Source organism: Thamnophis sirtalis, unplaced genomic scaffold, assembly GCF_051295495.1.
Source record: "Thamnophis sirtalis isolate CommonGarterSnake01/CBP01778 unplaced genomic scaffold, rThaSir2_p1.2 scaffold_18, whole genome shotgun sequence".
Taxonomy (NCBI): Eukaryota; Metazoa; Chordata; class Lepidosauria; order Squamata; family Natricidae; genus Thamnophis; species Thamnophis sirtalis.
Genome location: NW_028261398.1, coordinates 250,133 through 265,812, shown reverse-complemented (window position 1 = coordinate 265,812; position 15,680 = coordinate 250,133). Strand labels below are relative to the sequence as shown.

At 45.7% G+C, this 15,680-nt stretch overlaps 2 protein-coding genes across 2 annotated transcripts in view; one reads left to right on the top strand and one right to left on the bottom strand.

Annotated features, from left to right (window-relative positions):
- The window catches only part of LOC148042286 (SLAM family member 6-like), a 979,974-nt gene that overhangs the window by 802,733 nt on the left and 161,561 nt on the right, over positions 1 to 15,680 (top strand). The window lies entirely within an intron of this gene.
- Positions 3,066 to 10,993, bottom strand: LOC148042289 (T-lymphocyte surface antigen Ly-9-like). The gene is made up of 5 exons (XM_087703017.1): positions 10,924 to 10,993; positions 8,941 to 9,269; positions 7,390 to 7,630; positions 5,473 to 5,519; positions 3,066 to 3,164 (listed from the first exon to the last, which is right to left on the bottom strand). The coding sequence occupies exons 1-5, from the start codon at positions 10,991 to 10,993 to the stop codon at positions 3,066 to 3,068; spliced, it is 786 nt and encodes a 261-aa protein (XP_087559143.1).

The following is a 15,680-nucleotide window of genomic DNA, read 5'->3' as shown; positions in this document are numbered from 1 at the left end:
CTATATCTATATCTATATCTATATCTATATCTATATCTATATCTATATCTATCTATCTATCTATCTATCTATCTATCTATCTATCTATCTCTATCTATCTCTATCTATCTCTATCTATCTCTATCTCTATCTCTATCTCTATATCTATATCTATATCTATATCTATATCTATATCTATATCTATCTATCTATCTATATCATCTATCTATCTATCTATCTATCTATCTATCTATCTATCTATCTATCTATATATATATATATATATATATATATATATATATATATATATATATATATATATATATATATATATATATTCCTCTGTATTCTCACTGTATTTCTTTTCTGAAGAAATTGGGACATCAACAGATGATTCAATTTAAATTTTGAACAAAATAGTTGGAAGAGTTCCTTTTTTTCTTTCCTTTTTTCTCCCTTCTTTTTTTCCTTTCTCTCTCCCCCCTTTTCCTCATCTCTCCCTCTTCTCCCTTGTGTTCCCTACGTACTTCACCCATTGTACCTATAACCTTCCACCCTCTAATACTAATTGGCTATGAGTAGAAAAGCAGTTGATTTTGGCTCTACATCAACCTCCGCCTCCTCACCTGCGGGAGGCCAGAGGACAACACAGACAATGCCCCAGCATGAAAAAGAGAAGGAAGCAAATTTTGAAACACTTATGCAAATGATGCAGAAAATGCAAGCAGGAATTGATAGTAAAGATAGCAAGTTAGACACCCTTGTAAAGAAGGTTGAGAGTATGGGAAAAAATGGAGGTAATGGAACAACAAAATCAAAGCATAGTGCAAAAAGTTGATAAAATGGAAGGGAAAGTTGAAAGCATGCACAACTGGATGCTGAAATATGAAGACAGGATTCAAAAAATTGAAAACAAAATCCAAGAAGGAGAAAAGAAAACCGAGAAGCTAGAGACCAGACTAAGTGATGTAGAAAGAGAGAGCAATGGAATATTAAGATGGGAGATGGGTAGGTCTGAATTCTTCTTAAGATTTCAAAACATAGAAGAAGAAAAAGGAGAGGACTTAGTTCAGATAATTTCAAATATTTTGATAGATGTTCTGGAGATGTCCCAGGACAAAATAATAGAAAATATAGACGAGAGTTTTAGAGTATACACAAGCTATGCAATGAGAAATGCTCTCCCAAGGAAAGTGCATGTAGGATTTACTAAGAAAACAATTAAATCACAAATCTTACAGAAATTGAGAGATAGCAAATTAGAATATAAAGGTAAGGAGATTGTAGTTCTCAAACAAATTCCGAGAGAGGTGAGAGAGAGGAGAAGAGAATATCAATTTCTGACTAAAGTATTGATTAAAAAGGTGTTAATTACAGATGGCTCATATCGGAAGGTTTACTATGTACATGGCAAGGACAAAGACACAGGATAGATACAATTGAGAAGGCAGAAGCTTTCTATGAAGAATACTTTAGAGAAATGGCTGAGAAAGCTGGGAAAGACGACTCAGCGGTACAAATACTGGAACCACCTGCAACCGTGACCGAAAAAATAGAAGGAGCAGTAGGTGGAAGTGAGAAAGAATGGGTGACAGGGAATGGAAGCCGTAAAGAAAAACAAGAACCCAGATTTACAAGAACGATAAATCCTGTATATAAAGTATAAACATGGAAGAAAGAAAAATGATTACAATTAACATTAATGGACTTAATTTGGTAATTAAAAGAAAGAAAATATTTTATAAACTAGAGAAATTACAACTTGACATAATTTGCCTGCAAGAAGTACATATCCAAAAGAAATATGAACACTTATTAACTCAACCAAAGCTTGGGAAAATGTTTTCATCATTGGCGAACTGCAAGAAAAGAGGAGTGGTCTTTTATATTAAAGGCAACATCCCGACAAAAGTAGTCTATGCAGAGGAAGAGGGAAGAATTTTGATGGTGGAAATTATGGATATCAAAAAGACACTCCTAATTGGAATCTACGCCCCCAATGAAAAACAAGATGAATTTTACAAAAAACTACACAATAAAGTTTTGGAACTAGACTATGCTGATATTTGTATGATGGGAGACTTTAATGGCATTGTGAATCAAAATATGGACTATAAAACACATAAAACAAACAAAAAAATATAGGAAGCCTCTGCCGAAATCTTTTTTTTAGGATGACAGATGAAGTAAATCTAAAAGATATATGGAGAGAAAGAAATGCTAAAAAAGAACAATACACTTTCTACTCAAACAGACATTCTTCATTTTCTAGAATAGATATGATATGGGTCTCAGCGGAGTTGAGCTCCAACATAAAAGAAATTGAGATTGGAGCAAGTACCTGGGCAGACCACAATCCAATTTTAATTAAATGGAAAGGCCAAAGGGCAAGACCTAGAGGAAAACTAAATAACACTATATTGAAAGAAAAAGAGTTTGTACAAAAAATGGAAAAATAGCTAGCCCTTTTCGTTAAAGAAAATAGGAAAGAAGATACGTCGTTGCAGAATCTCTGGGATACAATGAAGGCTGTTATCAGAGGTTTGACAATAGACTACACAAGGAAGAGAAACTCAAAGAAAAGACAAATGCATAAAGCTCTAGACAATGACTATAAAATACTTGAAAGAGAACTACAGAGAGCACCACAAAAAAAAGATGTCAAAATAAAAATGGACATAATTAAACACAAAATGGACCTATTAGAAAAGGAAGAACTGGCACAAAAAATTAGAGAGAAAGGTTCCAGTGCGCTACCAGTGCGCCACCACCCCATCACCCCACAGACTGCAGTATTGAAAGCCTTCCCGGGGCTAAACTTCTGAAGTCTAAACTTTACTCCGTGACTCCACATGAGTTAGGAGAACTTTGCACCTTCATAGACAAGGACTTAAAACATGGATTTATCCAATCAGCAAGGCGATGAGTGGCAGCCCTGGTTTTGTTCCAGGAGAAGAAAGATGGGACTCATCACCTATGCGTTGATTATAGAGAGCTAAATGCAGTGTGCATAGAAAATGTCTACCCACTGCTCCTGATGAAGGACATGTTTGGCACATTTAGCCAAAGGAAAAATCTTCACTAAGTTACACTTGCAGGAAGCTTACTACCAGGTCCAGATCAAATGGTAAACTGTGTTTAATTGCCCTCAGGGATGTTTCCAATTCCCCATGCTCCCTTTCGGCCTACAGGGGGTCGAAGAGTTGAAGAGTGGAGCTTGAAGAGTGGAGAGGCCAAAAAGGTTTGGTTTTGGTTTTGGTTTTATTAGAATTTGTAGGCCGCCCTTTTCCCTGAGGGGACTCAGGGCGGCTCACATAAAACTGGGAAGGGGGGGAATACAGACAACAAAATAGAGACATATACTAAAATAGTAAGCAACATACATACATCATTCGGGAGGGGTAACTATCCTTATCCCCAGGCCTGGCGGGTGAGCCAGTTCTTCAGGGCTGTGCGGAAGGCTTGGACGGTGGAGAGGGTACGGATCTCCACAGGGAGCTCGTTCCAAAGGGCCGGGGCCACCGCTGAGAAGGCCCTCCTCCTTGTAGTTGCCAGCCGACATTGGCTGGCCGATGGAATACGGAGGAGGCCTAATCTATGAGATCTTATGGGTCGCAGGGATGTAATGGGCAGAAGGCGGTCTCTCAAGTATCCAGATCCACTGCCATGTAGGGCTTTATGGGTGATTAGTAGCACCTTGAAGCGCATCCGGAGATCGACAGGTAGCCAGTGCAGCTCGCGGAGGATGGGTGTTATGCGGGCGAACCGAGATGCACCCGCGATCACTCGCGCGGCTGCATTCTGCACTAGCTGAAGTCGCCGGATGCTCTTCAAGGGCAGCCCCATGTAGAGCACATTGCAGTATTCCAGCCTAGAGATCACTAGGGCCCGAGTGACTGTTGTGAGAGCCTCCCGATTCAGGTAGGGTCGCAACTGGCGCACCAGGCGAACCTGGGCGAATGCCCCCCTGGTCACAGCCGTTAAGTGATGGTCAAATGACAGCTGCGGATCCAGGGGGGGGCAGTTGGAAGGTGAGACGGAGAGATGGAGCAGAGGAGGTGGATGGTTTATGATTGTGTGGCTTCCCTGGACTCCCCCTGGATTCCCCTCAATCTCTTTGAACTGTCTTAATGTGCAGTAATCAGCTGAAGCTAAACCCTGGTCTGAGAGCCCCAGAGCCAACAGTTGCAGCTCTGAATGATGGCTTGGATCTTCTGATGGGGGCAGAGCAGAGATGGGTTGCTGCCACTTTGGCCCAGGTTGGGCAAAGCAGTAGTAGCGGTAGGAGGCTACACCAACCCACGCAGACACTCCTGCCAATGCACAAAGGCATAGCGCATGGGAGCCTGCATGAACCAGTAGTAAAAAAATTAGCAACCCACCTCTGGGGCAGAGCTGATAGAAGAAACAAGCTTTACTGTTGGCAGCTGGGTCTACTCATGTGGTTAATAATGCTGTGGAGAGTGGCAGGCTGCTGTTGGGATTTTTTGTGGTTTAACTGGTGAGTGGGATCTTGGAACTGTGTGAACTTCAAGAGACGTTGTAGGCCTGATGTCAGCTTCTGCTTTGCTGTTGCTTCAGCTGCCATGAAACGGGGAGGGATGGCATGGTATTTGGGTGGGGTTACTCGATGTGCTGGAGGAATGTTCTGGAGTTCTCTGGATGGTCAGACTACGCATGCATGGGTGTTTCCCGCCTGGACTAACGGCACCGACATTCCATCTTCGTGATGCCTTTTGAAGTTATCTCACACCTGACACTTGAAGGACTTATGATTGGACTAGGCCTATGATGCCAGGGTGTGTGGAATGGGCTATTCTATATATCAACTGCTTTCGCGCCTAATTAATCAGACTTCGCTATGCAACCGCTCTTTAACCATTTTTAATTAGTAAAAGTACATTTGATTTTCCACGTATGGAGTCTCATGGTCTTTCTTTCCTAATTATTAAATGGAAAGGTGCTGACACCTACATAACTGTGACAATTTCTAGTGAAGCCCAATAGGCCTTCTGGCGACTTTTCAAACTGCCTTCCATAATCTACTGGATGTTTTGTAATTGGGGAATCCCGTAGAAGGAAAACTTGGGTGAGAGGTGAGTGTGTTGGTCCCTCTCCCCTCAGTGAGAGCTGGGAGGGAAGAATGGCTCCCTGCTTGGTGGGTGAGAGTGCCATTTGTGCATTGAATGGATGTATTCAGAGGGTGTTGGGAGATGAGGGAGTGCTGGATGTGATGAGGAAGGGATGGTGTGAGTTTGAGGGCACTGAGAGCAAATGCTAGTGGGCGTCCTCACAGTTTCTTAGTTGGAAGAGGTTTCCCCCCTCTTCCAACTAAGAACCAGGGATGGAATGGTTCTCAGAGAAGGCAGAAGAGGATAACCTTTTTCAGTGGTGTTGGGTGACGGGAGACACGGGAGGCAGAGGGGGGGGAGTCACAGGGAAGGTGACCTCCGTGTTTAGTACCAGTCCCGTGTTCTGCCCCTTCGCACTCACCTCATTTACCTGGTCAGCAGATTTGTGGCGTCCCTGGGCGTAGGCTGCTGATTTGAATATCCGATCAGAAAAGGATCAAGCGTTTGATCCTTGAAGAGAAGGCCAATCTGGCTTGTGTAACTGAGACCTGGTTGGCTCCAGAGGGAAGTGCTCTCCTCCTAGAAATGTGCCCAGTGAATCATCGAGTGTGGCACCAGTCTAGACCTCATGGCCGGGGAGGGGTTGTGGCTGTTATTATCAGAGAATCTCTGGTAGCCTCCAGGGCAGAGGTGGTATTCAGTCGGTTTGCACCGGCTTGGGTGAACTGGTAGCGGCAATTTTAACTGCTTCACTGAACCGGTAAATGCCACCTATCCCTAGCCCTGCCCACGGCCCCGTCTGCCCACTCAACACTCCCCCTGCCCACTCGACCCTTGCCCCACCCACCCCCATGCTATAAACGTTGCCTTCACCATGCAGCTCAGCTAATCACCTTGCCAGTCGCCTCCATGCCTCGCCCGCCCTGCTCAGATCACCAAAGGTAAGCATGCTGCCCGCTTGCCCTTTGCTTTGGGTCAGGGCCCAGGGACACACCATTCCTCAAGGCCCAGGCTCTGCCAACTCACCATTCCCCTCACCCAGGTCAGGGAACGTCCCTTCCCAGGCCTTCTCCTGCATGCAGCCTGTTCTCCCTTTGCCACATGTCACCCCGTTTTCCATCCTTCAGAGCCCTTAATCCCCTCACTTCCTCCTCCATGACCATCTCTTTCTTTGTCCCATGCTGAGACCTTACCTTCCTCCCACGAAGGCTGCCAGGGAAGGCAAGCCAGGGCTGAGCTTTTTCGGTGTGAGAAGCCTCTCAGCCACTGCCTCTTTGCCAGCTGCAACCAAGCCGACAGTGGTGGCTGGCTGGAGGCTTATTGCACCGAAAACTATGGCCTCCACTTCTCAAACGCGCCAAAAAAGCGCTTCAGCCTGTGACCATCACCGTGATGTCCTGTTGTTCACACCACACACACACACACACACACACACACACACACACACACACACATGCACACACCATTGCCTGCTGTGCCAGAGGGACCTGCCCAGAGAAGTCCCTCCACTCCAGCGCAGCAGGCAATGGGACACATAGCCGGCTCGAAGAACAGGTTGGCGACAGCAGTGACAAGACTGAAGCAGAACGATGTGAGCCTCACTAGCTGGGAGGTAAAATTGACAACGGGGGAAGGGAAATCCGCTCTCAGCTTACTGCAAAAAGGGTTGCCTTGGTGGTGAGGACATGGTGAGGCTCGGATGCCTTTTGGAACCAGCTTCAGCTTCCGTGGGGCCTCCAGGTGGGAGGCCTGAGAGAAAATGCCTCCCCCCCCCCCCCCCAAGAAGTGCCTCAAACCCTTTTCCTAGTGTCTCATTGAAGATCGCAAAGCTGATATTAGGGAGGGAGGGATGTACAGAATGGAGCTCAGGGCAGAATCTGAATGGGGAATGGCCCTTTGAGAGGGGGAGTGTGCGAAAGTGAAAGGGATCAGAAGACAAATAGCCCAATAGGTGAATCCAAGGAAACACAATAATCAACCCAGGGAAGGAGAAAAAGGAGAAGGAGAAAAAGGGAAAGCTGGGCTGAAGAATCCTCCAGTTTGGGACATAGACAGAAATTAAAGAGATAAAGGAAGGGGAAATGTAAGAATCTCTGGGAGGAAGGAAAAAGGATAATGTGCAGATTCAGGAGGTCTGGCAAGAGGTCCATAGGGGCTCCTGCTGTGGACATGAAAGACCAGTTTGGACCATGAGTCCCAACTCCTACATGGAGCAAAAGAAACAGTCCCACTCAGTGGTCGTCTTGTGGACCAATGCACTAGGCTTCTGTCATGGGAGGAGAGGGGGTTGCAACGAGGCTCCTTTTGTCTCATCTCTTTCATCCAGAGAAAAACTTACCACCACAAACTTCCTTTAAGGTGACTCTCCTGAATGCTTCACTAGCCTTGTTTGTTGCCACGCAAATGAGTGGTAGATTAAGGTCTTCAAAGATGAGCGCAACAGAAGTCCCGTAGATAGCGTCTATGACCTGGGCAGGTGAGATCCATCTGAATTCCACTCCATCTTCCCAGGTCTCTTGAGAGCAATTCAGCCACCAAGCTCCGTTCCCAGGAATGCATGTCACCTTCAGCTGGCAGACCTGCAAACGTCCTGAGCAGGAGACACAGAAACACCATTTGTGAAAGACCAGACAACCACAGGAAGGCCAAGGAAGGAGGACAACAGCAACCCATGCATCAACATGGGCCAATGAATGGTTTTGCTCAGATTAGAGCAGGGGAAACGCATGTTGCCCAATTCTGTTACAAAGAACAATTGCACAACAACCCTGCCTCTCTTTTAGGACACTCGTTGAGAAGGGAGAGGCCCCCCATGGTAGCCTCTCCTCCCCTGCCTTTCTCCAAGCCCTCTTCAAAACAGGCTAATACATGCAAAGAACCGTTGCAAGAATTGGATAAGTGGAATCCAGTAAAAAGGAGACAAATATGTTATTCCAATATTTGAGGGGCTGCCACAGAGAAGACGGGGTCCACTTATTCTCCAAAGCACAAGAAGGCAAGACAAGAAATATCAAAGAGAGATCCAACCTGGGAATAAAAATAAATTTTCTGCCAGTTAGAACAATGAATCAGGCTTGCCTCCATATGTTGTGGATTCTCCATCACTGGAGGCTTTCAAGAAGAGACTGGACAGCCACTTGTCTGGAACGATCTCCTGCTTGAGCAGGGGTTGGGCTAGAAGACCTCCAAGATCCCTTCCAACTCTTTTATTCTGTTAGACCAAAGCTATAAATTGAGGGCAACATGATGAATCTCCAGGCTGACCCTTCAAGGCCCCCTTAACTCTTCCCCAATCAGTTTGTGGGTCTAGCCACTCCCACCAGGTCCCGGGGGAAGATGCAGAACTGCCTCTCTGGAGATTCCAGCCTCAAAGCAAAGCTGCCTGTCTTCCTTCCTAACAGCCCATGAGGAACCTGGCCTGGCCCAGTCCAGCCTGGAGAGGGGAGCCTGGAGGGAGCTGGGCCTTTCCAGGCTCAGGGAGGAAAAATTATCCAGGGAGGAAAAGTTGGCAGGACAGAGTTTGAACTCCACTTCTAACCCAACCTACAAACTCAAATCCGAATCTGTGTCAAAGCTGCTGGTGGATCGGAGAGAAAAGTGATGAGTGTTTGGGCAGGGGTTCAAATGTAAGCAAGGCTGGACCTGATCAGAACAGTTTTGAACTACTTTGCATTGTTAAAGTGAACCAAACTCTGCCCAAGCATCTGATGGACAGTGTTCTGGAGTCCAAAAGGAGGGAGCAGCAGGTGAGAAGCTCTGATCTCCATCCAGATGCTGCATCTCTGCAAAAACCGGGCACTTAAAGACCCTCCCTCAAAAGAACCACCCCTCCCACCTCTCCACATCAGCCTGGGCAAAGGAGGGAGGCCAGGAATTTCATGCCACGGACGGGATACTTACTAAGCACCTGCAGGTCAAAGGACTCCTTTGCCCTTGTGTTTTGTCGAACAATGTCTGCCGTGTATCTGCCAGCATCCCCTTTCTCTAGGGGGCTGAGATGTAGTTCTCGGCAGTCCTCAGAGACGTTCAATCGCTCTTCATAGGCTGCGTGGGAGTCCTGGAGGCGACATGGTTCCTGAAAGGTCACCACAGTGATATTTGTGGAGTTGTTGCAGACACTTTTACTCCAGTAAATCTTTTGATATGGTAGAGGATCCGTCAAATAGAAAGTGACAGAGTCCCCCAGAATGCCAATAACTTCTATTGTTTCAGAAGCTCCTGCAAGGCCAGAGAGAAGAGAGAAGAAGCCTTCAAAGTGGGGTCCCAAGGGATCTTCCCAGCATCCAATTTCTTTCCCTCAGATCCCAGTGGGGTGCCACCCCCTCAAGGGCCACTTGAGTCCAGATTCCTCTATCCCCTTTCTACAGGAACCCAGGCTCAGTCAGTTGCCAGGTGTCTCAAGGTCCGTTGCTCTGGACATCTGATCTCCTGCCCACTTCCACTTGCCCAGCTCAGGTCATCTCCACTGTCCACTGGTGCCCCTCTTGTCACTGGCTCACCCACTTGCATGGGTCATCTTGCCTCTGTTGTCTACTGGTACATCTGGCACCTCCTTTGGTTACTGGCTTGACCACTCACCTGGGTCAGCTGGCCTCTACTGTCTCCTGACTCACTGTCCTTCCTCTCTCCCCCCTCTCCCATTTTCCTCAACCTCCCCCTTTGTGCTGTCCCCTCTCAACTGAGGAGTCAGGTGGTCAGGTGGTGGACAGATGTGCTGGTAAGCCCTTCTTCCTCTCTCTCTTTTCTCCTAAGTAATTCTCCCCCATTTTTTGCACCAAAACCTTTTCCCTTTTCTCCACTTCTCTCCTTTCCCGTCTTCTTCTTCACATCACACTGGATCTCTGCACTGGACTAGATCTTCTCCAAGGTCCTTCCAACTGTTGAAATCTGTGCTTCTCCTCAAACTACAAAGTCTCCAGTAAATTCTTCCCCGTTACTGAACTCAAGGGCTGGCAACTGCATGTGAATAAGTCAAATGGCTTGAGAGTTCATTTCCGGTAAACCGTGGGAAAGGTCAGGGTTCTTTGACATGTAGTTACCAAGGCTGTGAGCTCTTCAAGGTTTTTCATGATTTACAATAAAGGGTTTCTTCACATCTAGTTAGTTAGTTAGTTAGTTAGTTAGTTAGTTAGTTAGTTAGTTAGTTAAGTTTATTTATAGGCCGCCCTTTTCCCTGAGGGCACTCAGGGCGGCTTACAACTTATATAGGAAGGGGAAACATACAAAGACATATAGGACAATACATAATTAAAAGAGTAAAGCAACATTCATTCAACATTCGGGCGGGGATGGAATATAATCTTTAACCCCAGGCCTGACGGGATAGCCAGGTCTTGAGGGCTGTGCGGAAGGTCTGGAGGGTGGTGAGGGTACGAATCTCCACGGGGAGATCATTCCAAAGGGCCGGAGCTGCTACTGAAAAGGCTCTCCTCCGCGTAGTTGCCAGTCGACACTGACTGGCAGATGGAACTCGGAGGAGGCCCAATCTATGCGATCTAATGGGTCGTGAGGAGGTAATCTACTTCCTGAGTACGTGTGTCTGCTTCAACTTACACAGAATTCAGTTGCCCTTCCAATTCTTTGGCCAAATTCATTGGTCCCAGTTCTCATGAGAGCTGCGTAGCAGTCAATTATTTCATTTTTATTTGTTTAGTTAGTTTGTTGAGCAAGTACAAGATAACAGGTATAAGTGTAAACATAGACATGGAGAAGGAAATGAGTACAAATAAATGGGGACCTCTTAGGAAGGGGGTGAGGTCCACGGTGGAGAATTTAAGGATGGGGCTGTGGGGGTTTGAGGATGTAACAACGGAGTCAGGTAGAGCATTCAAGACGTTGACCACTGTTGCTGAAATCGTAAAACACCACTTACCGACCCCTAAGAGAAGGATCGGGAACCACAAGCTGAGCATGCTTTTGAATGACAGGTCAATGACTCGCATTCCAAGAAGTCAAGTCAAGCGAAGTCTAATTTCTGCAAAATATAAATAGTCAGCTTAATTTGCATCGTTTATGGTACTCAAAGAGCTACAGTCTCTCTTTCTCCAATACAGGGGTTTGCCGCCTGCTTAGCTGCAGGCGTATCTCCTCCTGTTTCTTCCCCTCCCTCTTACGCGCCCCCTTGGTGCAGCGGGCTAACACTGGCGAAAGGAGTGAGACGGACAGCATGGCACAACTGGGTAAATTATAAACCACAGATTTTAATCCTATTTTTGTTTATTTGAAAATTTTTGAAAAAAGACTTTTACAAATATTTACCTCCCCTCCCCCACCCTCCCCACCCGAGCCCAACCCCCCCAACCTTCCCCCCCCCCCGACTTCCCAGAACAGATACAGGGTATAAATCTTAAACAAAGATATTCTAAAATAAACTTTAAAAAAGTTAGTATCATCTTTCATTTGAGCTTTAACTCCTCTTTTGTTAGGCTAACTTTAAACAGATTATATCGTTCCTCGCTTTTTCAGTCATAAACTATCTAGAATTTCTTAGTCCCGTATTTATTTTCAATATAGTCAATCCATCTTCTCCACTCCAGTTTATATTTCTCATTTGAATGGTACTTGAGATATGCTGATATTTTAGCCATCTCTGCTAAGTTTGTTACTTTTAATGTCTATTCTTGAATAGTAGGCAAGTCTTCCTTCTTCCAGTATTGCGCCACCAACAATCTTGCTGCCGTTATTAAGTAAAAAATCAAATTAGTCTCTATAACAGTGCAATCAGTAGTTATACCAAACAAAAATAACTGAGGAGTAAACTGTACCCTTTTTAAAGAATATTTTGTATAATCCACCATATTTTTATCCAAAATGCTTTAACCTTTTTACAAGTCCACCATATATCATAATATGTAGCATCAACACAATCACTTCTCCAGCATTTAGGTTGTAAATTTTGGATACATACAGGCCAGTTTTTAAGGATCTAAATGCCATCTGTAAAACATCTTATAGAAGTTCTCTCTCAAATTCTGGGCTTGTGTGAATTTTACATTTCTTACCCATATATTTTCCCATGTATCCAACATTGTTGGTTCTTCAAAATTTTGTGCCCACTTTATCATACAATCTTTGACTAATTCTGTCTCCGAATCCATTTCTATTAATACATTGTATAACCTTTTTATATGCATTTGACTTTGATCCCTAATTTGTTTTAGTAAATTATCCTCATTTTGCGTAAAACCAATTTTTTGATCTTTTTCCCATCTGGCCTGTAACTGTCCATACTGAAACAATGTTTGAATTACCTTTTCCTCTTTTAATCCTATTTAATTTTTAATGATATCAAATTTCGCTATAAAATGGTTTACCTACTTTTTTTCCCCCTGGGCCTGCTAAATTCTGGTCCCTGGCGAGTTAAATGCATTCTGGCCTGGATTTCCTATTGTGCAATTTGTGTCATGGACTTCATCATTTTAAATTCCATAACATGCCAGTACACCTCCTTTCTGCCAAGAGATCAGAAAAAACAATGCTGGGATCTTCTGATATTTAAATGATTTATGATGTTTAGATATATAATTTGGATTACATTTGAAAGCTATGCATTGATTAAATACTACGGAATACAATCCTGCGGCAGTTCTTTCTTTTTTGGTTTTAGAAAAGGATAATTCCCTTTTTAGCCAGGCTTTTTGAATTAGATTATGGGGATGTTCATACCAGTTTTTAAGTGGATTTCAATTTTTTTAAAAAATCTATTAGCTGCTTTGAATGCCTTGGAGATGAAAAGATGGGGTACAAAACTGAAATAATAAAAAATAGTTTCTTATAAACTATGAAATAATTTTTCATTTTGAAAAATAAATGCAATACTTGATTAATTCCATATCTTTCTTTAAAATAGTTTTGGCATGGCATATGATTTTATCGACTCAGTTGGAAATGATGTAGATGTTGTATCTGATTCTGAGGTATGTATATTCTTAAGTAACATAACACAACACATAGTCCAAACTTGCTAGACTATTTAATTGATCTTACTACTTTAAAGGGGGAGAGTTTCATGATAAGTTATTTTATTACATTTATATTGCATTTATATATTATATTTATTACATTTATATTCCACATTATATATTTGTATTTAGTGTTTATTGTCAATTTTGATTGATATTATATTGCTATATCAATACTGATTTTAGTCATATTAAATAACAATTACTGCTATTATTTATCAGCATTAAATATTTACAGTTTTTAATATCGAGTTAGTCATATTTTAGAATAATAGGATTATCTTTTAATAGTAGAATTGGCAAAATCTAATTAAAATGGGATGGGTTGCATTCCAAAGGAATGTGAGAGGGCAGGTTGCCTGCAAAATGCCAGGACCAGGCTGGTGGTGCCATGTCTCCCTCTAGCCAGTCTAACAATGTAAAACCTGAGCAGAGAGGCTTTTTCCCCCCAGTGTGAGCGGAAAAGTATAGTGTTTGAGCGGCACATTTTCATGCCTGGCATTCATCAGGCTGAAACCTCGCTCGCAATCGGTGCTTGACGCTTGGAAGTTTGCGCAAATGTCCAGGAGACGTGGCAGCAGTTCAAACTGTGGCTCTCTTAGGTGCTCAGGCATGAATATGTGCCACTCAAACACTATACTTTCCCACTCACACTGAAAAAAAATTAGAGGGAACATTGGATGCCTTCTCCCTCTCTGCCTGTTTTCTCCCCAGCAGTGCTCACCTCCCGCAGGAGGGAGGGAGGGAGGGAGGGAGGGAGGGAGGGAGGGAGGGAGAGAGAGAGAGAGAGAGAGAGAGAGAGAGAGAGAGAGAGAGAGAGTAATGAGGGGTGAGGCTGGATGGGTCCGCTCAGCTGACAGGCTGGCAAAGGCGCCTTGGTTTCCCCACTGCCGGGGCTCTCGGAGGGAGGAGGCAGCGATACTTGTCGGAACCTGTTGTATATCCAGACTAATTCTAATCTTCCCTAAAGGGCCAGCAACAGTCTATGCTGCTCCCTGATTGGCTGGGACGCAGCATAGACTGTTGCTAACCAGCCAGTGGGCCCTGATTGGCCGAGGTACTGCATCAGCAGTTGCTGTGCAGTACTCGGCCCCTGATTGGTTACTACAAGTGTTACATTTACTATAAATACCCTGGCGCGAGCTTGCTTTATTTGAATCGCTGTCATCTTTCTTCTAAATAAATATCTTGTTCTTTGCACATCCATGGCTCCTGCGTTTCCATCCACCCAATCTTTAAAACTGGTGACGAAGGTGGGATACGCGATTCCCGCAGGGCCTGGAACAAGAGAAAACAGCCAGTCGCAGCCACGCGAACGCCTTTTCTTGGCACAACTCGATCTGCCTCGCACAACTCCCAAGGCCAGCAGCAGCAGCAGCAGTAGCCACAGCCGTTGGAGCCTCGGTCTACGCCAACTTAGGGACGAGCCACATACCCCCGGTATACGCCTACTTAAGGACGAGCCACATACCCCCGGTATACGCCTACTTAAGGACGAGCCACATACCCCGGTATACGCCAACCTAAGGACGAGCCACAGACCGCGCAACCGCCGATGGAGTCTGCCTGCCTGCCTGCATGCCTCCCGAAGAGCTGCCTGCCTCCACTGCCTTTCCGCAAAGCCTGCCTGTCTCCGATCGAGAAGCCCGAGGAGCCCACTGCCTTCCTGCGAAGCTGCCGCGTCCTCCGATGCCTGCCTTCCTGCGAAGCCGTGTCCTCCCAACTAGAAGCCTGAGGAGCCACAGGACGGCCAGAAGCCGCCACCTCCATAGCCGGCTCTGCGCTCAACTCAGCTGCCTTCCGGGAAGGCCGCCTTCGAAGCCTCGCGCCCGTCGCTGTCTGCCTCTACCCGCCGCTGCCTTCAAAGCCAGCCCCGTGTTCAACCTGCCGCGGCCTCTGAGCCCACTCCGCCTGTGCATCCTGCTGTTTCCTCCCAAGCCCTTGCCGCCTGCTGCCTGTCCTCTGAAGCCTCGCCGCCTGCACGCCCGGCTCTGCTCGCACCAGCCTCACACGGCCGCCGCTTGCCTCACGACCCAGCCTGCCTTTGCCTCCGCTGCCTGCTTTTGCCTCCGCTGCCTGCCGGTCCTCCCAACGCCTCCAGGGCTCACAAACCCCTTCCTGCGAAGCCTGCCGCGAGAGCTCAATGCCTGCTCTCTTCCTACAGAAGCCTGCCTGCTGCACAAAAGTCTCCACTCTCAGAAGCCTGCCAGCCTTCCTAACGAGCCCAGGATCGCAAACTCACACGCCTCCCCATCTCAGCCGCCTCCAGGGTGGGTTCCGCTCAGCCTGAACTGTCAGCCAAAACTCCTGTGCCTCAAACCAAGCTGAAAGCTCCACTCGGTCAGCCTATCCCTTGTCTGCAGCAAACACCAGCAGAAATCCTTCCAGCAACAGGGAACCCTGCCGGCAAGCCAATCCACAAAGTCGCTAATCTCTCATACACAAACTTACAAGGGATACTGCGAATGCAATTGTGTTATGTAAATGGAGTCTTTATGTAAATGTGAATGAATTAACTGGGGGGGGGAAGGAGAAGTTCTTACAATGTTCTTGAACTACAGCAGAAGAGTAAAATGCTCCTTGTTATTTCCCTGTTATTATCCTATGTGTTCCCCACCAAGTATACTCACCAGCTCGCCAACTTTCTACAATGACGAGGCCTGGTCTA